The sequence below is a fragment of the Perissodus microlepis genome, chromosome 5, assembly GCF_051167445.1.
Source record: "Perissodus microlepis isolate ML-2025 ecotype Zambia chromosome 5, ASM5116744v1, whole genome shotgun sequence".
In the NCBI taxonomy this organism is placed as follows: Eukaryota; Metazoa; Chordata; class Actinopteri; order Cichliformes; family Cichlidae; genus Perissodus; species Perissodus microlepis.
In genome coordinates, this window is record NC_140465.1 from 28,901,203 (window position 1) to 28,928,767 (window position 27,565).

General features: G+C 39.3%; 1 protein-coding gene and 1 pseudogene across 3 annotated transcripts; one reads left to right on the top strand and one right to left on the bottom strand.

The window, feature by feature from the left end:
* Positions 1-2,119: 2,119 nt before the first annotated feature.
* ece1 (endothelin converting enzyme 1) lies at positions 2,120-26,511 on the top strand. Of its 3 annotated transcripts, none has more exons than XM_084929212.1 (19): positions 2,120-2,241; positions 10,967-11,053; positions 13,229-13,364; positions 17,643-17,855; positions 17,959-18,083; positions 18,193-18,339; positions 18,649-18,714; positions 18,974-19,162; positions 19,789-19,931; positions 20,179-20,293; positions 22,565-22,675; positions 22,755-22,853; positions 22,990-23,067; positions 23,183-23,286; positions 23,541-23,651; positions 24,086-24,153; positions 24,224-24,414; positions 24,837-24,932; positions 25,600-26,511. In XM_084929212.1, the coding sequence occupies exons 2-19, from the start codon at positions 10,967-10,969 to the stop codon at positions 25,774-25,776; spliced, it is 2,256 nt and encodes a 751-aa protein (XP_084785338.1). In that variant the 5' UTR covers positions 2,120-2,241; the 3' UTR covers positions 25,777-26,511. The 3 variants fall into 3 exon arrangements, with proteins under 3 accessions (XP_084785338.1, XP_084785336.1, XP_084785335.1); XM_084929210.1 differs by lacking the exon at positions 2,120-2,241 and adding an exon at positions 10,124-10,221; XM_084929209.1 differs by lacking the exon at positions 2,120-2,241 and having other exon boundaries at positions 10,380-11,053.
* LOC146387545 (uncharacterized) lies at positions 15,109-15,979 on the bottom strand (annotated as a pseudogene).
* Positions 26,512-27,565: the final 1,054 nt, after the last annotated feature.

A 27,565-nucleotide genomic window follows, 5' to 3' on the forward strand; every position in this document is an offset into this window, starting at 1 on the left:
CTTTCCTAATACAGATACATCTATATGATATGTTAATACATATAATATGTTTAAATGTAATCTCAAGTACTCAAACTTGAGAACAGCCTTTGTCAGAATTACTGATTCACTCCTGTGTTTATCACTTTAGTGTTGCATGCTGTTAATCTTATATTACATATTTATATTTATTTTGAAACTTGCTAAATAATACATGGTATGGAGTTCAAATTACAACACTTGATACCAAAATACATGTGTATTTAAATATTTAAAAAGGGATTTTAGTAAAGTACAGATTTCATCACTGAGCCATACACTCATCCAGCGGTTCTGGGCAATTATTTTAAGTCTAGAGTGACCACATCCCTAAAGAAGTACATGTGGGACAAAGAGTGTGTTTGTGTGGGACACTGTGGGTTACATATGCTGAGATGTGGTCTTAATTTTTTAAGAAACATGTACTGTGCAGGGTATATTTTTAGCATGTGAAAAACAAGTATGACAGCTCTTATGAACTAAGAGCGTTCTCCGTTATTTCGGCTGCTTTTCTGTTTGGTAATATTTTGGTTTAAGCAGTTACGCATCTGTATATGAGCACATTTCTTTTTGAGTCGTGTTTCTTTTTGGGCTCTTGTGTGTGCCACTTCACCCGCCACTTCATGTAATTATTATTCTTAAAAATTGAGGTATTATAGTAATATCATCATAATAAAGGCACATAATTATTTTTATTATATTGTATATGCACTTCCTTTTGTTTAATTATATTCCAAAGAACTCTCCATATGTGAGACTTCATGGAGACTTTCTCTGTTGAACATAGGGACGGGTGATGAGGTGCAAATGCTGTGGAGACCCACATAAAGTGGAATAACTGCTCAGGGAGTATCACTCACACTTATCATTTATGACATGAATGCCACAAAGCTTAAAAACAAACAAACAACAAATAGACAACCATTCAATTTAGAGTCACAAATTAACCTAACCCCACTAACTGCCTGTCTTTGGACTGTGGGAGGAAGCCAAAGTACCTGAAGAGAGCCCACACAGAGAGAATATGGAAACTCCACACAGATGATGGAGTCTAACTCAGAAACTTTCTTTTGCTGTTTAAAGTCGTTGGTAAGGAGTATTGCAGTTTCAGCTTGTGTGGTTTTATTTTGGATGTATGCTTCTTGCTGTTTACTGTGACCTCCTTTGGGTGTCGCTGTTAGACCTGCTTTCTCAATCATCATATGCAGCTACATTCTTTATACAAATTTCTGGTTTGTATCTGGTCTGTCAGGCTAAAAAAATAAATAAAATAAAATAAAAGATAAACATCCATAGAGCCTAATGTAGTTCATACCCTTTCCTATCTTAAATAGCATTTGTTTTGGGGGTGCTTGGTGTATTTTTAGAGTATTTTTTCAGTTTGTCAAGGCTTCAAAATGAACAGAGATATCGGTTAACAGTCAAAGGTCATATATTCAGAAGTTCAATGTTGTACGAATGCGAAATTTTAACTCTGCATGTTAACAATTGATACAACATGATGTACATGTATCACTGAAGTAAAATACAATATGAGGACTACTGGGAGGAAAAAATGCTGGAACTGTTCTAGTTGTTACACCAAAGTGTTTCAAGGTGAGTAAAGCTGATATAAAGAGTACTTAATAATAATAATAATAATAATTACATTTTAAAAATTCAAACTTTTGAATTGGGATTTTAAAGTTTATGACGTTAGAAGAACAAGCATACATTTTGGTGGTTGTTTGAACTTTTGATACATTGTTACACGAGCTCAGTTAATTTATCACCAGTTATATTGATATCATTGCTCTGGCAAGTTCAGCATAACCAAAATGCTTAGTTAATGTTGGGTTAACTTAGTAATACAGGCTAATACTCCTTAGTGTTTATCTTTTACTAATCTATGTAGGCTACTGTGACAACTCGGATACGGGGAAAAAGAGAGAGGTCACTATTAAACCTTACCATTAAAAACCAATTTGATGTTTTTATGCTGAGAGAGCAGCTTCTTGCCGACGCCTCTCATTTCAGTTTGAGTGCTTCTATCGGAAACCTCTAGGCGTGGATGTGCTGATTTCCGGGGTAGAGGCGTAGTGGAGGAAAGTTTCAGAGGGACGTGAACTATCTTGACAATGAAGCGCAGGCTCTTTGGCTGTTTTAGCTGAAGATCGCTCACTGTCCCACGGTCAGAAAGCGCACCAGAGTCACGGCGGTGGCGGCAGATCAACAGAGAGCACGGTAAGACGTCCTCTGGCTACAAGCGATACTGATTAAAAGTGTAATTACACAATTGGACTGTGCGCAGTAACGCATTAAGAGAGACTGATTATTACAAACTACTGCGAAGTTGTGGTCATTAAAGGAAGAAACCCTGTTTTTAAAGGAAATGTTAATGCAAATGTGTGGTTGTGCTTCCTATATAACTAAAGAGCAGGCTGTATACAGAGCCTTGCATGGAGTTTAGTGGCCTTATTCTAGGTTAGCTTCATGCTGTGGGTTTTAATTTGACAGTAACTATCCAGTAGAGATTTGGGGCTTTGCTGCCATATTCAAATATGTTGCATTAATAGTCTTGTTTGCAGCCTCTCAGGTTTTCACTACTAACTTTGACACACATCACGTTTGAGTCATCAAAGTTGTGTTCATAAATACCCAGGGGTGCGTTTAGTGAGTCAACCTCAACCTCCTATCGTTCCATGTACCATTTAACATGCTCAACCGTCTGCACTGACCTGTGCATATGTGACATTTTAGTCACCACAACTTCTACAACCAGCGTATTTGAGATTACATTTGTAAGAATTTATTATATATACAGAGGCAAAAAATTGATTGTTTTGTGCCTCTGCCCCCCTCTTTGTGTACTGTAAAGAACTAAATAGTGAAAACTTTCTTTAAAAGACTATCCAGAATGTTTTCTGCTGGTGTTTAGGGACCAACGCAACCATAATAAAAGTTTCAAGTTATTACATCAAATTTAATGCAAATTCTTCCTAAAATAGATTGCTTCACCTTAACCTCAGCTTTAGGAGGAATTGGATTTCCTGATTTTCATGTCCTTTTGCCACTTCCTTTTCCTCTCTGTTGAGAGCTACTTCTGCTTTTCACTGCTTTTTCTTTTTAATTTATGAAGCAATTAACCAGTCCAAACTCAAGTTAAAATCAATATCTAGGTTGTTTGAAATACTGCTCTGTTGATTGCTGGCACAGAAGGCAACTATTTGTACAGTTTCATGCCTGGGTGATCTGGGTGATTGATTGGTTTAAAGATGTTTACAAGGCTCTGGAGGTGCTGCACTTGGGGAGCTTGGTTCACTCAGTTATTCATTACCTAGGTGTGATCAGGAGTGTGCTGCAGGATGCCATAACAACAGCAGGAACAGGTAATCTGCTGTTATCTGTTTGTGCTGGTGCAAGCCTCCGTGTGCCACTCCTTTTAACCCTGACCTTATGCTAAAAAGGTCCTGCTTGGAGCGCTTTAATCATATATGAGAACTATATTGAAATATAGCAATATGCCATATTATATGTATCAGAGCAAATATTATTCTACCACGTTTAACTTGTGTGCATGCAGGGTCAGGATGACTGAACTTAATACTTTGGTTACTTGCAGCAGACACACAGCATGATGGCGAAACAAGAGCTGGCTCACTGATATTTGATCACTGTACATACGTCAGAGTACCTGAAAAGTACACAGAATAATGAGTTGGAGTTGTACACTAACCAGGAATCTGAAGAATTTCAGAGCTGAAACCTGCATATTAAAAACCATGTGAGAGAAAATGCAAGCTCTTTATTTTGTCAAAGGAGGCATACACAGAACACTAAAAATAGGCCTGAAGTGTTATGATTCTCATAAAGCTCTTCAGCTTAGTTTAACAATCAGAGCTGGGAAAGCCTGGGAAAGTAGCTTTATTTCTTTTCTTTTTTTCTTTTTTCTTTTTTTGTGGAGGGGGGGGGGTCATTATCAGGGTGTTTTCCCCAAAGGAAACATCGTCTCTGCACTGTGACAAAAAAGAAATTTCCACTGCTGTTTTGACATCAGGGATCAAGAGTTGCAGCCTGAGATGACTTTGTCTTATCAGCGGCCTTCAGGCAGAAACAGGAGCCTGGACACAAAAGATTAAGTGGTTGGTGGATCCTTTTAGGAACAACTGCACCAGGCATTATTCCTAGTTTAATTTCTTTGCTTCATTTGCTACGTAAACATGCGAACATTAGGCACAGGTCGAAAACTCAGCTAACAAGTTGAAGCGGCGAGCACTGAATTGCAGTATTCCAGTAAACACAGCCAGAGGCAGCTGCAGTGTGTTCAGCCAGTTTCTCATCAGGTAATATGTTGGACTGGATCAAAAAGTTTGTACTTGTTATAGTAGGATGTTTAGTCATGTTTATGTTCGACTGGGTGGTATTCCTGGAATGTTTTTCCTGAACTTTGGATTCACACCAATGGGTTAACAAAGAGCTTTAGGCTTGGAAAGAAGCCTGTTTTTTTCTCTGCTTCTTGCTGAAAGTCTTCTGAGATTCATCTCTGCATGACAGCGCAGCATGATTCAGATCTGATAAACAGAAGTCAACAGACACGTGTCTCTTGCGCAGGATACTAGGCTTATATTGTAACTTGTTTCTAGCATGTAGTCATTAATTACTGATCTTATGTGGTCTGCAGCTGCATTCAGACCTAGCGTCTCGCTGGCTTACCACAGTGGTTAACCAGGGCACACTTCTTCCCGTGCCGAATGGGTGCACTGCCAGCTCATGTCAGACAAACTTTAAATCATCTCCCTCCTTCCGCCGACATTTTTTACACATTTTCTTTTTCCTCTCGTCCTACTCGCATTTGTTTCTTTGCTAATAAACTGTCAAACTCTGCACGCCATAGCGCATGCAGCACACAATTCTAAACACAAACACACTGAAGTTATTATTGGAAGAATGCCCGAGTGCTACAAATAATCGTCTGGTTTGCAGGATCAGTGACGAATTACTGACGCATGGTTGGGGTTTACAGTCTCCCTCAAAGGCCACAGTCTCCCGTCATTTCCAAGAATTAGAGGATACTTACCTCGCATACTGTCGGCTTTACTTTGGGAAGACATCTTTGGGCCCTGTGGGACACCATTAGGGATTTCCTACAAAAGTGTCCACAACTGACCTTGACCACAGACTGTTAGTGTAAGATTTGCATCATTTTATGTTTTCATATGCCTCCCACTTGTCACTTAGCGTGACTTCCTTTAAGAAAGGGCATCAACAGGAACTTGTGAGCAGGAGAGACCTAAGGTTCATATTTATAATTTATAACTCTTTCTTTCAGGTCTGTGTGGATGAGTGTATATTAGTATTGCATCAAGTATTAAAATTCACATTTCCTGAAAATAAAAGAGGCCTTTATTGGTCACAAAATATTAACAGGAAAGGGGAAGTGGTATTGTGACTACGTAGTGATTCAGCTCAATCTGTGTGGCAATCTGTGCGTACACATCTGCACAGACTCTAGCTGCCAGGAAAGTGTTCAGAAACAGTGAATGTGCACAGGAATGCCTGTGCAGCAACAACGTGGTCAGTGCCAGTAAATACTGCATTTTGTTATCCTGCACTGTGATCCAAAGCAGACTACATGATTAAACCGGGATGTTTTTCTTTTTTGCATATAATTTTGTTGAGTTACACTCACTTTGTTTAATTCATGAGGCGCTTTTTTTGTTAAATGGAACAGCTGTAATCCTTTAATGAGTTATAGGTCAAATATTGATGGAGCAAAATGTATGTGTGTCAAACGAGAAAGTCAAACGTCAATGTCCCCATTAGACCTTTTGCTTTGAGCTATAGGCCATTCGAAACCATTTATATAATTGAAAGTGTATCTATGCCCTCATATTCTGCCCTACCTCTTTCCCCTCATCATTTTAGTCCTTCCATTTTTTCATAAGCTGATTGTATGATCCAGCAGGCCAGCTGCCAGCCCTTTATTGGAGTTCATAAACACACCAACACAGTGATGGTTTTTGCAAAGTATGTAGAATCATCCTTTTTGCTTGTTTGTTTTTTGGCATGCAACTCGCCAAATGCAGTGTTTGTCGCAGAAACACTCTGACAACTGCTACAGCGTGGGTCTTGGTGTCAGAATTTCAAAATAAAAGCCCTCAGTTTCTTAATGTAAGCTCAATGTGCTTTAAAATATATCCAGTTTCCAAAATAAAAGCCCCCGGTTAAATACAAAAAGGTATCAGTATGACCATATCTTTAGCTGTTGAATTTACCAGAAAGCTTTAAAGTGTCACCTTTTCAGAATTAAAAAAGTTAGTCAGCAGATGTTAGTGATGCTTTACACTGAGTTATTGTTTTTTGGGGTTTTTTTTTAAAGAAAGCACTTTCCTTCTTAATGTAAGCCTGATATGTTTTTTTTTTAATAAAGCCCCTAGTTAGATCTAGGAAGTCATGAGGACAACAACAAGCAGTAGGTTTTTTTCCGAATAAAAGCCCCCAAACAGTTATTGGCTGGTATCAGTGTCTTCCCTAGTAAGTTTTATACTACTGATCAGAATGAAAGCCTTTTAATTTAATTTTTTTTTTTTTCAGTTTCCTTCTGCTTCAGTAACTATTTCTTTTTTTTTAAGTCGGCTTATTTATGTACAACTATTTAAGCAGCAAGCAGCCGACCAAGAACAGCAGTACCAACAAATCCAACACTCTTTCTCAACAAATTTTCAGTTTAACTTCAACTGACAGCTGTTCCCCTCCTCCCATTGGGGTTCATTTCACAAATCTCATCTAATAGAAACCAAGATTTAGTAGGAATCACAGGAATTTGTGCTCCTGGTTTGCATGGAATTCTCGAGGATTTTTGTGGAAGGAACATCAATTTTTGTTTATGAGAGACAAGTGGGAACTAAAAGAAAGGATCTGACCTTCTGGCTGTGCTTATGAGACAATCTAATTAAGTCTTAATCAAGTAAACATTTATTTCAGTCGCTGGTTTGGTTTTTGGTCAAAAGACTAACATGTGAACTGCCCACAAGGGGAAAAACTAAGATTGAAACAACAACCAAGATGGCATTTAAAAACTTCCAGAGCATGTAATGTGTGTGTAACCTCACAGCTAGCAGTTCAATGTCAGAGCTGCTGAAAGTGACCTGGGTGGCGCAGTTTGTTAATAAAAGCAGCAATCCAGTCAACGCTTTCCTTGCCACTCTGATCTTTTCCTGTTACCAGAAACGCCTGAAAAGCTGTATCAATAGGAGCCAGTAATTCCTCTAGCTCTCCCTGAAACAGTACACACAAGATTTATTGCAAAAGTTTTTCTTTTTTTGTTTTTTTTTAACCTGTCCTCGTTACTGAGCCAACAGGCTATGGGGAGTATTAGAAAACAAAGTTGTGTAATGTCAGTCGCTGTACTAAAAGATCTGTTTATGAATTGTAAGTGATAGGAAGTAGCTCCTTAGGTTTGGAAGTTTCAAATTAGCTCTTAAAAATGGATTGCACATTGCGTCTTGATGCATTCTCAATCATCCAGGAAAGTAACTCTCCAAAAGTTGATTCTGTTCATCTGGACGTAGCGTTATTGCACATTGCCTTTGAGAATAATCGGAACATTTGGAAATTGACTCTTTGAATTGCAAGCAAGAAACTAGATTGTGGTGTGTAGTTTAATATTCCTCAATCTGGGACTCTCCACCATTTGACCTTAGAACTGAAGAAGCTTCTCGGATGAGAGGTGAAACGTCTTCAAGTAAACTTAAAGAAGTCCAGACGCTTTTCTTTGCAAGCTCCTTTGACTACGATGACCTGGATGACTGAGAACCTTCACAGACATTCCTCAAAAATCATGTCCAATTATTCAAATATTTGAGATTTATTGTGAAATAGGCTGCTATGAATACATTCATAAACTGAGATGGGTTTTAAATTTTGCTTAATTTAAACACCATCACTAACAGTTTTTTTGTGTTTTAGTTGTTTAAATGTGATTAAAGGTCAAAAATGTAGAACCCAAGAGGCAGGTTTAGCTGCAACATTGACACCCAAAAAAGAATTACAAGTCTAAACAAAGTCCAAAAGGCTTGTGCAAACACGACAGTAATCCGCAAGACCACAAGGAGGGACACCAGGTGGAACAGCAGACAGCCTAACCAGTGACACGTGGCGAGACAGGAGTATATACACACAGGGCTGATGGGTACAGGTGAAAATAAATGACAGGTGAACCTAATGAGGGTGGGGCAGGGGAATCACAAAAGTGGCAGAGTAACACACACAAAGACACATATGACACTGAAAAAGAGGAAGTGAGTGGTAGTGACACAGAGTGAAGAAAAAGGAAATACAGGAGACATGAAAAGTAGTGCTTTTTAAGAAAATAAACGAGATAAATCTTAAAAACTAAATAAAAACCTAAACACTATATAAGTCATTCATGAAAGTTTCTTTATGTCCATCCATCCTGTATCCAGTTTCGTTGACACTGTAGGATTTAACTGATATTCCAAGTCCCCATTTGTGCACGTTCTACCTGGAGGAGCCGTCCCACCCCTACCCACCAGGCTTGATTGGTGTCCCCCTGGAAGAGGAGGTGGCTGGGGAGAGGGTGTTCTGGCCATCTCTGCTTAAATTGCTACCCCTGTGACCCCAACCTAGATACGCACTGAAAAATAAAAGGATAGACAGCTATGGTTTAAATCTGTACCCTGCACCACAGAATGACGTGCACCTTCACAGTAATATAACTACGTGTTTCTGCAACACAGACCACAACAGCTGTGATAGGGCTGTTTGGTAGCATTATATGGTATAACCTCAGTATATTGAGTAACACAGGAGGATACCTCTGTGTAACAAAAGTTGTAACTGTCTCTTGCTTACAGTTATGCTAATAAAATAGCTAGTTTTCTGCATGTGTAGGCATTTTCTCATTTTCACAGTCATAAAAACACATGTATCAACTCAGCCTTCCTGCATTTTAGTAAAAGTAACTATTCCTGAAGTTTAGTCAGCTCCAGATCCAAACAAAACCTGCTGGTAGAGCAATACACACAGATCAATGCACATGTATAAATGCAAAAAATGACATCACCCCTCAGTGAGGATTCAGCGCAGTACTATATCATGCTGAGGTTTAGCCGAGACACCCTTCAGAGAAAGCTAATTTCCCCTGCTCACATTCCTGATCATATTCTTTTGGTCATAAAAGCATCACCATTCATCCAATTTTTCTTATTCAGTTCAGGGTCTTAGCTAGTCGCCAGTCATTTAGAGAGACAGACAATCATGCGCGCTGCCATTCGCAACCACGGCCAACTTAGAATCAACAGTTAAGCTAGCATGTATGTGTTTGGACTCATGGAGGAGGCCAGAGTACCCACAGGAAGAACGTGTTCCAGCTGGGCAGCAGATTCCAAAATAGGCTACAGTGCTAGACACAATGCTATGAGAACCTTATTGCTTATTGCTTATCCCTCCCATCATCACAGGTCAAAAATAAAGCGGCTGCTTTATAAAATCTTTATAGCTTCTTCAGCAGATTAAAACGATTCGCAATATGATGTGTTGTCTAATAAATGGATCCATGTGCAAGCCTCAGCTAATAGGGTTAAACTTCTTTGTCATTTGGTGACCAGCTTCCCACTCCAGCTCATAAAGGAAACTTTGAAGTGCTATTTCTATTCATTATTATGAAATATTATTACTATTACCTTACCTTTCAAGTTATTTTTCTTTTTATAATGGAAAGTTAGTGTGGTTGTGCATTATTGGTGTTTGTGTCGCTTACCCGCTTAAATCAGCCAGACATTATACTTTAATAAATAGAGCCATGATACATTTTCTTTTATTTTTTACATATACTTCCCAAAGAAGGAATTACTGCTGATGGTCAGCTGTAGATATTCTTTGTCTTATAACTATGTGTTTAGGTTATACCGATGACAGGTTCCACTGACACGTCATGGTACAGGATTTCTGTTCTGCCACTTCCTGATTTATTTTGTAATCCTTGGACCATGTTCATTCCTGTTAGCTTTGCTTCTGGTCCTTCTTACGTTTCCCTCCAATTTTCCACCACACCTGTCCCCAATCAGACAATCACTCTCCCCAGCATATATACTCACAGCTTCCCTTCCGGATGGCTTCTTTTTTAAAACAGCTTTTTCATGTTTGTGCCCCTTTTTGGGTGAGGAATTAAACATGAGAAGAAGTGGCTGTTATGACTTTCAGGTAACAATTGCAAAAGAAACTGAGCATGTATGTGAAAGATTGTTTTTTTTTTTTCTGCGCTCCTCCTCCCAGTCCATTGTGTCCTATAGAAAAGACAAAGGGCGTGAACTACAACTGCGCGCTTGCCTCCACAAATCTAAGTGAAACCACATTTGAGTATGTGCTTTCACACACACTCACATAGACTCGCACGCTCACACAATCTGTACCATACACTCAGTCTCAGTCATGTAAAAGTCAGAGCTGCTTCCCGTTTTTCAGTAGTTCCGGCTTCTCTGTTGCCGTGTTTGCATAGACCGTGCTGAAAAGGAAGTCTACAGAAACTTTGCTCAGGAAGAGAGGGAGAGGAGAAGCGCAAGGAGATCGTACTTTCAGGAGGAGGAGGAGGTTTTCCTACTGTTGTGAAGTTTGCTGCAGGGTCTCTCTGCCTGAAGCCATGGGGGCGTTTAGAGGTGTTGACAGAACTGGAGGGAGCAGAAAAGTGCTTTGAAAGGCAGACCAACACGTGTTGTTTTTTTATGTTCCATTTTTTTCCCCCAAGCAGTTTTGCTGTGTGAGTGAAAGAAGTAAACCGGATAATTTTGTTTTCTCCTGATGGATTTTAGAGGGAAACCCTACTCTGCCTTAAATTCCTGAAGAACAGACACCGCACGCAAAAACTCTCACACACGTTAGTGGGATGTTATTAGATGCTTGAAGCAACATGGAAGCTCTGAGAGAGTCTTTTCTTAATTTGACTTTTCAGATGTCCGCATACAGGCGAGCCACCCTGGACGAGGAGGACATAGTGGACTCCACCAGTGACGATATCTACCCATCAGCTCCCATGCAGGTAAGAATGCAAATACCTTGGGCTAAAAATAAGAAACAGGTTGGTGCTGGTACTGGATTATTATAAAACATGTGGGTAAGTGTGTAACTGTTGAGGTTTTGCACCTGGTGTAAGACGGCACATTTTCTAAATTTTAATTACAGATGAACCAACAGCAGCTTAGGCTTATGATTAGATTTTTTTTCTTTTTAACCAAGCTGTCCTCATTTAGTGGTTCGATAAAAGCTGCCACTCTAGCCGTAGTATTAGTTTAACATGTCTATCCATAACTTTAAGATATCTAGTACTTAGAAATGTATTCCTATTCTGATTTATGAAGGAATTTGAAGTCTTCATGTAATGTTGCATTGGCCAAAACGTCTAAATAGAGGCCTCATTCTGAACTGAGCCTGTGTATGAAATAGAAGATTATAAGATTAGTGAGTATATTTGCATGACAGTTGAACGAAAGATGGCCTAACCGCTAGTGAGCTGGGACATATCCTCCCCAGTGCCTGTAGTTCTCAAACTAAATTTGGATCCACTGGAATACTGTTAATGAATAAGTTAAAAAAAAAAAAAAAAGGCTTTAAACTCTTCCAGAAAAAGTCACCAGAAAAAGAAAACTATGGTCACATCACTTGTGTGGGTTTCCTCCAGTTCTGTCCAGAGACAGCATTTTGTTTTTGCTCAGTGATGGACGGGGTGCACCCAACTCTCACCCAGCATCAGCTGGTATCAGTCCACTGAAACTGGTTGGATAAGCAGTTAAGAAAAGGAATGAATTGATGGATAAATGCATAGCTGTCATTTTTATCATTTTCATACATGTTGGGTGCAGATTGCTGCATCTTATTATTTATTTATTTTATTCATGGTGGGGACAAAATAAAACGCCTGTAAAATAAAATTGTCAGTGCTATAACTGAAAACAGTCTAGTTCAAACAATACTGAAATCTGAACTTTGCCTCCACTGTTTTGCTTGGCTTTCAGTGTGGCATCAAGCACAAATTAACCATGTCAACAGTAAAAAAAAAAAAAATAATAAAGCTAACTAAATTAAAGAATTCCCAACGCAAGAATATTCCACAAATCGACTTTAGTTTTAAAACCGAATGAAATTGGTTGCTTTTTTTTCTCCCCATTGAGATGAAGTTGTCTTTATTTTTTTATGGTTTTCACACAAGGAAGTTGTTGTGCACAGACACTGAAGCATTTAAGTGTGAAATCCTTTGTATTTTTTTCTGCTTTATGAAAGAACACAACATGTATAAAGGATTTCACTGAGACTGCAGATAGAGCATTTGGCCTCATTCCTTAAGTTAAACAGTTCATGTCCATACAGTGCAGACAGACACTGCTTTGTGCAGTTCATTCTTCAGTTCGTTCATTCTTTAGGTGCTTTATTTAACCAGGATTGAAACAGTGTTCAAACTGTGCCTAGATTCAAGTACGTGTGGGTTTTTATTTTTGTGAAATGAAATGTAGCTTCCTAAGACTGTGGCAGACTACAGGTGAGAAAGACTTGGCAGTGATTATCTCAATTGTGCTCAGAAATGCAGCTCTGCACCAAACCTGCTTAATTCACTAAGGCTCTGGGATTAAGAAGCTGCCTTTGCTTCGATCACACTTTAATTTGACTTGTGAAAATGTCTTCTAATAGCAGCAAATCTGATCCCTATATTTATAGTTTGGGCATACCTGGCTTCAACACAGTGTAGTGTGTGGAATGAACAAAAGCCACCATTTATTTATAGGAATCTCGTTCAGACTGACCAGAGTTTGTAATGTGTCCATTGAAGGATATGAGTGACTCTTGGAGTCAGTCTTTTAGCCACTTTTCAGCAGATCGTTATCGGTAAACTCATCATTTAAAGGTTGAACACCAAAAGCAGCAGATAAAGTTCAGCGTTGTCTTGTCTTATATTAGGCCAAAAGTAAACTGCTTTTATTAGTGAGGAAACAATGAAAGAATGCTTGACCTTTTTCCGTGTATGAGGGCTGAGGAGACTAATGGAGAAGCCATTGTGCTGTGAAACCATACCTGTCATCAAATCCCTGAGAAACTTTGTCTAGACACAATATTTTCCAGTTTTTGTTCACAAGTAAATACACTCATTGTGTGTCATTCATGCAGTAGTGTCTGTGGCTTTGAATTTAAAAAAGCCATCTAAAGGATTTGTGTATGTGTGTAGGTGAGTCTTCTGCGCGGCCGTTCCTCATGTTGGCCGAGCAGGACACGGATGGAGAGGAGGCTAATGTGCTTGGTGTGCGTTCTGTCAGTGGGCCTGTTCGTAACTCTCATCACAACTGGGATTTTCTACAAACAGAGTGAGTTCAAAGTTTTATTGACACCTCAGTATAACTATTATTTTTGATCTTTCAGTGATTTTATATTTTTAATCTTATTTATTTTTTCTGAACTCCACAAAAGAATGAAAGAATCCTAGCCTGTAATTAACTTATACACTTGAGTTTTAAAATCAGCTGCTTCCAGTAACTAAGAACATGATGCAGAAACAATCAAAATATTTGGATTTTCAAAATAAGTTTATTTCTAAAAAATAAATTATATTGAAAGGAGCCCAGTGCCTGTATTTACAAATGTCATAAATGACCCCACACAACTTTACTTTCTCCTCGCCACATCAACCATGTCTTGTGAAAGCTATAGGTGAAGAAGACAAATTATTGTTGGAGAAATTTTAGAACGGTCACAGCTACACTTACAAATATATAGATGGCTCAAAGGTGACCCTGCTTGATCCCTTGAAAGTTGAGGCCAATCAACAAATTTGTGCTTGATGTATTAGAGACTCTTTTGCAATGTAGAAATGCAAAGGTTGACCTTGTGTCCACAAACCCAGAGCAAGACTCAAGAAAATCTAGCAAAACAGACAAGCGCTACCCCATTCAGGCATTTTTCTTCCCTTTATCCCATTCAGGGTTGTGAGTGGGATTGGGAGATCCCCCTGGACAGGTCTTGGGCTATTACAGGGTTAACACATGGACAATTGTTCATGCTCACATTTAAATCTTCAGCCAGTTTACTGTAAAATCACCTAACCCTCTGAATTGTGGGAAGAAGCTGGAGTGTCTGCCAAAAAAACAGACACTGGGAAGACTTGCAAACTCCATAGAGAAGGCCCAAACCCAGAATATTCTTGCTTTAAAGTGACAATGCTGACCACTGCTGTCCTAAGTGTTTTGAAAAGTCACCTCTGCAAAACATGAAATGGAAAAGGCACAAGAATGCTACACCCGTTTTAATTACAGTAGTACCAGTTGGCCTCATTGCTTAATCAAAGAGACATGACTCTTTTCTTAAAAAAAAAAAAAAAAAAAAAGGCACCAGGCTTTGTTTTGAATATCCCTGCCTCCAGGGTTTAAAGGTTATATTTGTACTTCTAAATGTGAAACTATAGCAAAAAGCTTACTTACTGTGCTTTTTTTCTTTCATTGTTCTGCACAAGGAAAGACTGACTGCAATTTGCGGGGGGGGGGTTATTAAATAGGGAGTTGTGCAAAGTTTGTTCTTACGAGACTTATTAGATTCTTACTAGAATGTCTGGATTAAGTTTCTTCAAGTCTAAACCAGAGACCTTATAGAAGAGAGAGGCATGGCACTCAATGTTGTAAAAACAGTAAATATGACCGAATTGTATAATGGTCCAAATGAAGAGTGGGCAAGTAAACTTGAAATTATATTAAAACTAAGTCTGTAAACTTTAAGCTTTTTTTTCTATACATCTACATTTTGTCTTGGCATCCATTTAAAAAAATGTTTATAAATCTTTATAGATCTTTATAAATCTGTGTTAGTGAGCACTTTTCCTTTACCAAGATAATCCATCCCACCTCACAGGTGTGGCATATCAAGGGGCTGATTAGACGGCATGAATATTGCACAGGTGTGCCTTAGACTGCCCACAATAAAAGGCCACTCTGAAATGTGCAGTTTGATCAAACGGCACAATGCCACAGATGTTGCAACCTTTGAGGGAGCGTGCAACTGGCATGCTGACTGCAGGAATGTCTACCAGAGCTGTTGCCTGTGAAATGAATGTTAATTTCTCTACCATAAGCAGTCTCCAAAGGCGTTTGAGAGAATCTGGCAGTACGTCCAACCGGCCTCACAACCGCAGACCACGTGTAACCACACCAGCCCAGGACCTTCACCTAGAGCAGAGGGGGGGGGGGCGCGGTATGACATTTTTCTTGTAAAACAAAGGGGACCCAGCAAAAGTTTGGGAACCGCTGACCTAGAGGATCGCCTGAGACCAGCCACCCAGACAGCTGCAGCAACAATTGGTTTGCATAACCAAAGAATTTCTGCACAAACTGTCAGAAACTGTCTCAGGGAAGCTCATCTGCATGCTCGTCGTCCTCATCGGGGTCTGGACCTGATTGCAGTTCGTCGTCGTAACCGACTAGAGTGGGCAAACGCTCTCATTCGATGGCGTTTGGCACGTTGGAAAGGCGTTCTGTTCACAGATGAGTCCTGGTTTTCACTGTTTAGGGCAGATGGCAGACAGCGTGCGTGGCGTTGTGTGGGTGAGCGGTTTGCTGATGTCAACGTTGTGGCCCATGGTGGGGTTCTGGTATGGGCAGGCGTATGTTATGGACAACGAACACAGGTGCATTTTATTGCTGGCATTTTGAATGCAGAGGTACCGTGACGAGATCCCTAGACCCATTGTTGTGCCATTCGTCCACGACTATCACCTCATGTTGCAGCATGATAACGCACGGCCCCATATTGCAAGGATCTGTACACAATTCCTGGAAGCTGAAAACATCCTAGTTCTTGCATGGCCAGCATATTCACCAGACATGTCACCCATTGAGCATGTTTGGGATGCTCTGGATCAGCATATACGTCAGCGTGTTCCAGTTCCTCCCAATATTCAGCAACTTTGCACAGCTATTGAAGAGTGGACCAACATTCCACAGGCCACGATCAACAACCTGATCAACTCAATGCGACGGAGATGTGTTGCCCTGTGTGAGGCACATGGTGGCCACACCACATACTGACTGGTTTTCTGCCCCCCCCATAAAGCAAAACTGTGCACATTTCAGAGTGGCCTTGTATTGTGGGCAGTCTAAGGTACACCTGTACATTATTCATGCTGTCTAATCAGTCCCTTGATATGCCACACCTGTGAGGTGGGATGGATTATCTTGGTAACACTAACACAGATTTATAAAGATTTGAGAACAATATTTGAGAATCATGGGTCTTTTGAAAAAATTTTCTACATACACAGATGTTTGAGTTCAGCTCATTTAATAAAATGGGAGCAAAAACAAAAATGTTGCATTTATATTTTTGTTCAGTGTAGTTCCAGCTCCAGACATGGGCAGTACTGATATCTTACCTCAAGAGTGGAACTCAACTTTGCTATAATGAAAGATACTTTAAAGGAGAATTTTCAATAATGCAATTCAATGTTTTTTTTTAAAAAAAAAAAAAATTATAAATATAATTTGTTTTGTAATTATAAAGTAAAATTGCCAACTGAGGTAGAATCCCATGCTAAATTTTTACAAAAATCCTAAATGTATATTATTGTGGTCCTAATATTCCTTCACAAAAGTGCTGTGTGTTGTCGAATTATTCATTTTATTATTTTTGGCTAGTGGTGATTAGTTTCTTGTATGTGAGAGATGAGGAAGGAAAAAAGTCTAAAGTAGAAATTTGATTGTTAGATGCTTAAAAACAACCCTATCTCTCTCTTGACCTTGTTCATTATGGAAAAAGGGGTTTATGGAATTGTATTGACATCCTGGTGGCGTCTCATCAATGGTAGCTTCCTTAAATTTACCATGGGAAACGTAATACCACTTCCTCCAATTCAGCACCACAAGTCAGATCACACTTTGAAATAATAAAAGGAACAAGGATGAAACCTCCTAAGGGTACTAACATCATCACAGCACATATGTCTCAGTCTCTGACTCATACCTTATATGGACAAGCTGAAGGTCTTACAGGAAGTTTTGTAGTAGAGGTATTCACTGCTTACACTTCTGTAAATGCTAAAAGGTTTCTGTTCAACAGCTTTAATGTTTAGAACAGAGAATCTATAAGCCTCAGTGCTCTGCTTGGTTCCTCTTTATTGTTCTAGAGAACTAACACATATATACTGTATGGGAAAGTGTCATCTTAGATTTAAAACAGCTCAAAAGACATGTTTGTGGTGTTTGTATAAAAACTGTACTTGACTGTTGAAATAATGAAATGATTGCTGAAGTAATCCTCAGTCTTCTGCCCTTTTCTGTTTAATATATTCATCTATTAATCAGACACTTTGATTAATAATTATTTATTAGTGGAACATGCCACTTCCTCAAAAAGACCTACAAATATCACTTTTCAGCTAATTATTTCTAAAGAATATTGCAATACGCAGTCCCTTCAGGTTGTATATTTGTTCTTCTAAGATGATGGATTCCAGATGGTCAGAAAACCCTGGTTTTCTGATCCCACAATGAATTATTTTCAGATTATCCATTTTGGTGGTTTCCCACTAGCTGATAATGCTGAAAGTGAATTATCCATGAATTTAATGCTTTAAAACTGTTGTTTGCTTTTTTGTGCAACAGCACACCCAGGCTTGTGCCTAACAGAGCCATGCATTACTGTGGCCAGTGCGGTTCTGGGAGCAATGGACCGATCCGTAGATCCCTGCCAGGACTTCTATAACTTTGCTTGTGGGGGCTGGATAAAAAACAACCCACTATATGAGGGCAAGTCCCGCTGGGGTTCTTTCAGCAACCTGTGGGAACACAACATGCTTGTAATGAAGCAGTTATTAGGTAAAGATCCTTTATTTGAATGCAGTTCAGTGTTTTTAAGCTTCTTTTACCCCCATATTTTTAGCTTGTTTTTCACTGGTGTGATTTCATTGTATTTGGGCAGAAAACAAAACAATGAAAGGTTTAAGTGATGCTGAAGAAAAGGCCCAGCGATATTATGAGGCCTGCATGAATGAGACCAAGATTGAGGAACTGGGAGCTAAGCCACTCCAGCAACTAATTGACCAGGTATGGTTATTCACCTTTAAAAGAAATCATTTTTATCGATTTTAATAAAAGAATTGATTTTCTTGGCTCCGTTAGTTTCTGAAAGTGTGTTTATTCCTGTCTGTTCCAGATCGGAGGATGGGGTCTTACTGAACCTTGGGACAAGGACAACTTCCAAAAAGTTCTGCGAACAGTGTCTGCCAACTTGCGTACTTCTCCTTTCTTCACTGTGTTTGTCAGCACAGACTCCAAAAACTCCAGTACTAACATCATCCAGGTGAGAAGAACAGAAGTTAAAGGTTTAACAGCTTCCTTGAGGACAGGTTTTATCTGTTATTCTTGGACCGATTCCTTTGTTATTGCTACAGTATTAGTCTATCTGCTTTCAAATGAATTCATTCCTTTTGTAGGGCATCACAAGACTATGACAAAAAGGAAAAAGTGGGATCTCTGGCAAGTTTCTGCATTAGCCTGCATGCTGGAGTTGCCAGGCTAATGCAGAAACTTGCCAAATGAAAACAAAAGGGCTGATTTTGAGCTTATACGGAGGCCGAACGGAGTCATAGGCTGTTTCTCTTAACACTAGGTGGATCAGACCAGCCTGGGACTACCTTCACGTGATTACTACCTCAACAAAACTGCAAATGAAAAGGTATTGTCTACAGTGTTAGACTGGTTTTAGTTATGACAATTTGCATGCAAGGGTGCACAGTAATTTAAACACACCCTGAGCCTCGTTGCCTTGTTACAAAAGGAAGTCAAATATTTAATATTCCTATTTTGGCCTCGGGGGATAAACTCTGCATAGTAGCATGTGGTTCCATAGTTTGAATTCTTTCCTAATTTAAGTTTAATGCATTCAAACATTTTCTCCATACAACCCTGTCTCAATGTGCTGCCTTTCTTTATAGTATCTGACAGCATACCTCAACTTTCTAGTGGAGTTGGGAGTTCTTCTGGGTGGCACAAAGGAAAGTTCTCGGGCCATGATGGAGGAAGTTTTAGATTTTGAAACCACCCTGGCCAACATCACAGTCCCTCAGGAGGAGAGAAGAGATGAGGAGCTCATTTACAATAAGATGGAGGCAAAGGACCTGACAGTGAGTGTTTCCAGAGATCTCTTCTTCTAACTTCAGGTTTAACCACATGTTTCTGGGGGTCCAAAGCTGTCTGAGTTCCTACTGCAGACCTAACAGGCCCTGGAGCATGTCTTAAAGATTGTGTAAAGTCTTTCCCAGTTGAGTATCATGAGATGTGGATTGCTACAAGACATTTATACAGAACTCTTGTGTAACAACAGTACTGGTTAGTAAGAGCAATTCTGTTGCTGGAGTAAGCATTTCATGTTTTTCCTAATATTATAGGTTTCTTATGTCTAAGTTATGTCTTTGTTCTGTTTGTGGCTGGCTTTATGCTGCACACTGTATGTTTGCATGTGATACCTCGTAGCTAGATCAGGAAATGCTGTGGTTTACTGAGAGCCTTTGTGACTGCCATTTAGAGATTTTGGGGTGAGTGAAGTCAGATAGGCAAAGTATGCTGAACTTCCAGTGTAGGCCTCAGTTTTGATGGTATCTGCAAAGGGAAGAACAAATGTTTGCAGTATTTAAACTTTCTTCAAATGTCAGCTGCACTGTGATGACCATGAATGTAAGTTTTTAAGATCACTATAAAGAAGCCCAGACTTTTCTCATCGTTCCTCCGTTGCTTGTTTTGTGTGTTGCAGACTCTGGCTCCAGCAGTGGACTGGATGCCATACCTCAGAGAAATGTTTGCTTCTGTGTCACTTAATGAATCGGAGCCAGTGGTGGTTTATGCCAAAGAATACCTCCAGAAAGTGTCTGACCTCATAACTAAAACAAATAAAAGGTGAGGTGCAAAGAAACTCTTAATCATTTTCTTTAACGTGTCAAAGACAGGTTGCATAACGCTGTGAACACAGCTGTGTAAATATCTGTTCCCTTAGATTTATGCAGTCAAATAAATAAAATGGAGCAGAGGAGATCAACCGTCTACAATAACTCTTGTACATTTACATGATAAGACCCAACTGCTTGGATTTATTATTGTGAATTGCTCCTTCTTCTAACAGATATTTTTATCTTCTTTTTGTAAGCCTTCTCAACAACTACATGATGATGAAAGTAGTGAGAAAGATGGCCTCAATTTTGGACCAAAAGTTCCAGGATGCAGAGCAGCATTTCCTTGAGGTCATGTATGGAACCAAGAAGGTAAGGGATGAAGCCTTAGGCCTTGTCACTATAATCAATGTCTTCCTGGTTATCTCAACACTCGATGGGCATATTGGAATGCATCTGGGCACTGGCAGTTAAATTGGATATAAAAACATGTCAAACCAGCTTTAACTGGTGTTAATGTTAAATCTTTGCCAGATCAATTTGTATTTATTTCTATAATACTGCTTCTGTAGGGATGGGTTCTATCCTTTTGTGATCCTAAGTAAATTAAGTTCACATCAGTAATCAGAAGGCAGTTTATATTGTAAAGACTCTACAAATTCTAGCAATTAGACAGCCCTTATATGTGCAACCATTTGGCAGCAGTGGGGAGGAAGAACTTAAACAGCCACCAGACTACAGGAGAGGAAGACAAACGTTAAAGGCATGGGGGGGGGGGGGTCTCTTTAGTGCATAAGGGGAAGTCTCTCAGTGGTGAGCCTATAGCAGCATAACTAGGAGATGGTTTGAGGTCACCTGATCCAGCCCTAACTGTAAGCTTTATCAAACAGCCTTGCATCTAATCTTAAAGTAGAGAGGGTGTCTGTCTTCAGACTCCAAGCTGGAGAGGTATCTAATAGCAGAAGGCTCAAACTTGCATTATAGATGGCTTAAATATGCACCTCCTCAGAAACAAGTGGCAGTAACAGCTAGTGGCAGAAGTAAGAATAAAATGAATATGTAAAGTGTTCACTTCATAAAATGCAGACACAGTAACAGGAATCTGCAGTTTCCTGTTCTGAAAACACTCCAACTCCAAACTGCATCCTTCTTTGTTTTTACTTGCATTTGAAAGTTTCTGGGTTGATTCAGAAATGACAGCTTGTTGAGTAATTCCTGCTTTAAGAGTTTGCTCAGTGACATAATGTAAGCATACAGTCTTGTGACATTTAAATTCAGATCAAAGGGTGCATTCACAAAAATGACAGCAAGTTTGCTCACCTCACTCATTATGTTGAACTTTGTAGAGAGCTGAGTTAAACTGTCCAGGTCTTGAGTTGGCTGCTACATAAATACAGTGGCAGTAAATGACGTCACACCTCCCCAGAAAGAGTACAGATAATCTGCAGTCTTGTGAATGCAAAGTATTCACACTACTTTCCTATAATAAAAAAAATGGCTGACATACAAAGAGCAGTTAACGATTTCAACTTTCTAGAGAGCAAAGGTTGATATGGAGTTATTTTTACAGTAAATAAAACCCAAATGATTTGCTCTACTAAACACAATGATACTACAGATTGTATTTTTTTTTATTTTTCAAACAAAATAAAATTTTGTGAAAGGTCAGCTCAATCTCTAAAGTTGTGCTTCCTGTTTGACTGTGAATACTCCAGTGACTTCATCCCTTATTGGAGGAAGATCTGTTCCCTGTCTCGTTACCCACTGGGGTCAAGCTGAAATAACAAACCAATACTCTGCGTGCGTCTTTGTTTCTGTTCTACATCTCATTTTCCATCTGTATGCCGAGCGGATTTTAACATTTTCTTGCTCTGAACACTTGCGTCTTTTTTTTGCCTACAGCTCTGTCATTTTCACCTGAAGATAAACTTATGTTAGTCTAGAGGTAGCAAAATTAGACTTTGCAAATACAAGGAAAATCTTTAAAAACAGTTATGAGAAAAATTTATTTTGTAATTGCAAAATTTAATTTGAATAACTAAGGTTTGTTTTAAAGTGTATTTTAGATTTAGGGGAAAATGACAAATGTAACTACTTAACAAATGAAAGAGTTTCTAGTATCAGTGTCTTGTGACTCAGGGCAGCATCAAAAATTGGGTGTGGCATGTAAAGTGCTGTGAGCTATATACAATCGCTGAGCCTAGAGAGATGGCATTTAAAATTTGCTTAAAATAACAGCACAAAGGTCATGGACAAAGCAATTTATCAAGTATATGGTTCACTTTCTATCAGAGCTCTTGGCATCCTTCATAAAATTGTTCCAAAAAAATAGTGTTACGTCTTAATTATATATTGTAACAGCAGGAATGCAATAAGCAGGATGCAGACCTCCACTTCAAAATTGGTGAATTTATTTCTAGCCATTTAGATCTGTTTATCATAGTCGGGGTTCTAGGCGATTTAAATGCAGCGAGTTAAAACTTATGAGGATTAGTCATGTGTAATCCAGGAAATCTAGGAGATGGTGACTAATCTGAAGCAAGCAAAATATGGCAGCCTAAAAAACACTCCACAAGGCAAATGACACCTAACAACCAGTGAAGGGTGCATCGTTTTCTTTAATGCGTCTTGGGTTTTTTGCAGAGCTGCACTCCACGCTGGAAGCTGTGCGTCAGTGACACAGACAGTGCCTTGGGCTTTGCTCTTGGCGCGATGTTTGTCAAAGCCACCTTTGCTGAGGACAGCAAAGCCATTGTAAGTGTTTCAAGGTTCTTCCTTCAAAATAGCATCTGCGAGAGATCGATTGACGTCTCTTTGTCTTCCTGTGCTTCAGGCTGAGAAAATGGTTACAGAAATTAAGCAGGCATTTGAGGATGGATTGAAGTATGTGAGCTGGATGGACACAGAAACAAAAAAGGCAGCAAAAGAAAAAGTGGGTATAAAGCATCCTCCTGATGCTATATGGTGACATCTGTGCATGAACTGTTTTCTGTGTAGAAGTGGCAGAGAAATGCAGCACTGCCATCTGCTGTGAAAATATGTCTCTTACAAATTGTTGTCTTTCACAGGCAGATGCAATATACAACATGGTCGGGTATCCTGAATTCATCATGAATGGCACGAAACTGGATAAAGTGTTCAATGATGTAGGTAAATGCAAAAGTGGATTACCTGTCTTAACTTCTCACTTTTGTTTGTCATGGTCTTTTGCCTGCTTAAAATGCTGAATTTTATTTTCTGTTACTTTGATTCCTCTTTCAGTTTGCTGTGGTGTCAGGCCTTTACTTCCAGAATGTTATGCAGTACTACAACTTCTCAGGCAGAGTGACTGCAGACCAGCTGAGGAAACCTCCCAACCGAAACCAGTGAGTTCCTCAGTTTTAACCCTCTTTCCCACCATCCTTCTCACAGGGAGGTAGCACACGGTTATGGGAGTGAAGTTCTATTGGCGTGTGTTTGCATTGTACTGATGTAGCAGAACCAAACTTTGTCTCTAATTGAGCTATGGAGGATGGGTTAGATTAACGTTCCCATTAGTTTCAAACTGATCTGAAGTCTGTGTAAGAACAGGAACTTGATGTTGATCTCATGAGGTGCATTCTTGTGCCTTGTTTTGCAGGTGGAGCATGACCCCTCCAACAGTAAATGCCTATTACAACCCAACAAAAAATGAGATGGTTCTGCCTGCAGGAATCCTGCAAGTTCCATTCTACAGTCGCTCTTGGCCTAAGTATGTCCTCCATGTTCTATCGGAGTTTGCTAAATAAAGTAATTAACACTAACTTTATTCTGCTGTGAAAGGCATTTATATTTGGCTGACAAACTGACAGTGACATTTACTCACATTCATATACTACTGAGATTCAAATCCAGAACTGCTGCTTTGAGGCAACAGTGCTAACAGCTGTTCCACCCAAACACAATTTCCCACCTTTTCAGTCTTTGTGTTCACTTGAAGCCAGTAGCCACTTAGATTAACGTGAAATACAAATGACTTTCTCACACTTGAGACCAGCACCTACACTGTTTAAGCCTCTGAGGTCTGAGTCATCATGGGTGATGATATCATAGGCGATCAAGATGTCAGTTTTGGCTTTAAATCATTGTCGGTGACTTAAAACTCAGCAAGTCTGTTTAACAACCCTCTAAATTTTCTTTGTGTAGCGCTCTCAATTTTGGTGGAATTGGAGTTGTCATGGGCCATGAGCTGACTCATGCATTTGATGACCAAGGTACAAATCTTAATTTGTATTTTCAGAGTGACTTAAACTTGACCAAAACTAATAATATTTGTATTCAAAGGCAGGGAGTATGATAAAGATGGAAACTTACGCCCTTGGTGGAAGAACTCTTCTGTTGAAGCTTTCAAGATGCAGACCCAGTGCATGGTGGAGCAGTATGGCAATTACAGCATCAACCAAGAGTCTCTGAATGGAAGACAAACGCTGGGAGAAAACATCGCTGACAACGGTGGACTCAAGGCTGCTTACAACGTCTGTCAGATAAGAAGCACGGCTCACCTTGAAACCTCATGAAATATTTAAATGTGCAGAAAGGGGCTTTCTGTGAGCAATGCTGGTATAAGACTGTATTTGGGTTATAACCAAGTTTTGACACATTGCATGCTTACAAGGTCAGAAGAGCAGTGCACAGATTTGCCATTAAGCCCCTGTACAGGCCTGCTGTGGGTCATATCCATTAATCTGTATTGGAAAAAGGTTGTCTAGTTTACAGTGAAGCCTGGAAATGCAACAGGTGGCTATGAGTGGCCTTGTCAGCCTCTAGTTACTACTTCACATGCACACATTCTTTCCATGTAATGAAAGGTCATAAGCTGTGAGGCAGATGACCAAATGCTATAGAAGAAAAAGTGATGCCCTAGAAGTAAATTGAGGTGCTTCTTTTTGTTTTGAAGGCTTATTTAAACTGGATTAAAAAGAACGGTGAGGAGGCCACACTGCCAGCGCTGGGAATGACGAACCATCAGCTGTTTTTTGTGGGGTTTGCCCAGGTTTGTACCAACCAACGCTGCTTCTGCTTCTGCTTTAAAGCCTTAAAGCACACCCCCAGATGTGTATTGAGCTGTAAACTGTTCAGAATAACAATTTGTGGTTACCATCTTGGCTTGGTTCTCGGCATTGCATTTACCACACTCAAAGGATACACAAGTTTGCCACACTTGTTCTTGTTTGTTTCTGACAGGCTCTAAGAAAGCTGGTATGTCACAGATCTCGATTGTATGCTTGTATGCAAAAGCATGGCTGTAGGAAGACAACAAGACCTATTATAAGCTTTGTAGTGTAAAACTCTGTAATAAACACCAATGCTATAAGATGGGTGGTGGAGGGGACAGGTTTGAATAGAGAGATTTTGATCTTAAAGTCTCTCAAGATATGCTGCTCAAAAATTAAAGGAACACTTAAATCACACACTGGATCTTGATGAATAAAATATGAAAGTTGGAAAGTACATACTAGTCTGTGGAACTGAAAATCACTCCAAAAATCAAAGTGGGAGACAAATCAAACTTTTTGGGCTTGTCTTGTTGTTGCCTCTCAAATGTACCTGTTGTCATGGTAATTTGCACCAAAGCAAATTATTCTCAACAGCTTTTTGAATAACTCTGAAGGATTAGGTAGACATAACTCCTTTTTGTCTCGTCTCTGTTCCTCTCACAGGTATGGTGCTCTGTCAAGACACCTGAGAGCTCGCATGAGGGCGTTATGACAGATCCTCACAGTCCTCCAAGATTCAGGGTCATCGGCACAGTGTCAAATTCACGTGAATTCTCTAAGCACTTTGGATGCAAAGCAGATACTCCCATGAACCCAAATCACAAGTGTGAGCTTTGGTGATGCCTCATTGATCAGAGTTTAACAGGAGTGAAACTGACACTGGGGGTGGGGGTTGTTTAAGATGCCGACAAAGCCTCATGAGACTGGGATGCAGGTATCACTGAAAGTCCCCTTTTGCTACTTAGTGCTTATCAGGCTGTTTATCGGGACAAAATGTGGCTGCTGTGTTGGAAGGATTGCAATCTTCACTACTTCTATGCAAAGACCGTTTTAGCAAACTGCATTCCCCGAAATTGAGATTTAATGTCGCTTTATTTTGTTTTTGGTTTGTTTGAACGCTTTGAAAAACCACCTGATAGTTACGATGGAGGAACCACTCTTCTGGCTTCATATTTTCAAATGAGCAGATTAATGGGACTTTTTGTTACTTTCCACTGAGCTTTTATCTGCTGCTTTTATTGAATGTTATATTTAAAGTTTTTGTTCTTTTATACAAGTGAACCAGGAATGAAAAGGTTTTTTTTTTTTTTTTTTTTTTTTTTTTTTTTTTTTTTTTAAACCTGAGGAAAGTGCAGTTAACACTGTTTTGTTCTTTTTGTTTTTTTAAAAGCCGTTAAGGGGTAAAAATACTGTTTTAATGATGCAAGTGTTTGCCTTTTAACACTTAATATTCCAATAATATGTGTACAGTTTGGTCAGTGTCATTCAGAACTTGAGTAAGCAAAGCCACAATGTGCCATACCCATTTATACAGTTTGTCACAAATTTTGTACATTAAAACAAATCTAGAAAATTTTCCCTTGTTCAGTTTATTTGATTCATGCATCACTTTAATTCACAGGCAAGATTCTGACCTGACACACGGTGACCAGAGGCTCAGATTCTGCATAGGTTTTGTTTGCGTCCAGTGGTCTTCCCTGGGCTAATTTTGGGTGTCATTTGACTTTTTGCGAAATATTTTCTGCATCAGTTTCATTGAAATGTCTATGAAAAGAGTTGGGCACAGGTGACACCTGCCAAATTCATAGACTAGAAGTTAATGCTGTAAGGTTCTTCCACTTTGGTGGGGTTTTTTTGTTTTGTTTTTTCTTTAGCAATACAATCCTCAAGTTCATTATCCCTGTTGACTAAACTTGATAATCTGGCTTTCTGTTATCTTCAGTTTGCCTTGATTTGGTGTAATCTGAATTTCTGATATTGGGTTACTTTGTCTTTTACAGTAGTAGGTTATAGGTGTAGATGCATATGTTGCCTGATCATAAACCAGATTTTTAATGGCTCAGACATGTTCAAAACCTTTATGCATTCAGAACATTTCATGTAGACCGGTTTTGATTTTTGTCAGAAACTATTGCAAAATATGATTAGATAAACTAACAACAGTATGAGGGCGGAAATTGGCTCACAGCTTGAGGTTTTTGTTTTTTTTTCTAAATGTTCTGGCTCCTTCATGGTCATTACCCTGCCTATGCGTGCAGGGTACTAGAGGATGAAAGGATGTACAGCTGCTGCATATATCAATTTTTCTTAAGTCCTCTAATTCTATTTTCACCACCTCCCAACTTAAGGTACTGCACTCAAGTCATTAACTACTGAAATTTTTCAATAAAATGTACTGCTAGTCCTTTTAAGGTGATGCAAGATGTAGATTCCTCCTTGGACTATCTTAAAACATCTTGGGCATCTGTTTTGTAAATGAATAGATGAATAAGGAAGGCAATCTCAAATTGTTTTTCTTATGTCTCAGATTTTTAAGTGGGGTAAAGGGTCTTTCACTGGCTCACTTTAATAAAAAAATAAATAAAATAAAATATTTAAAAAATCAGTGCTGTGTTGTAATGCTGGTATT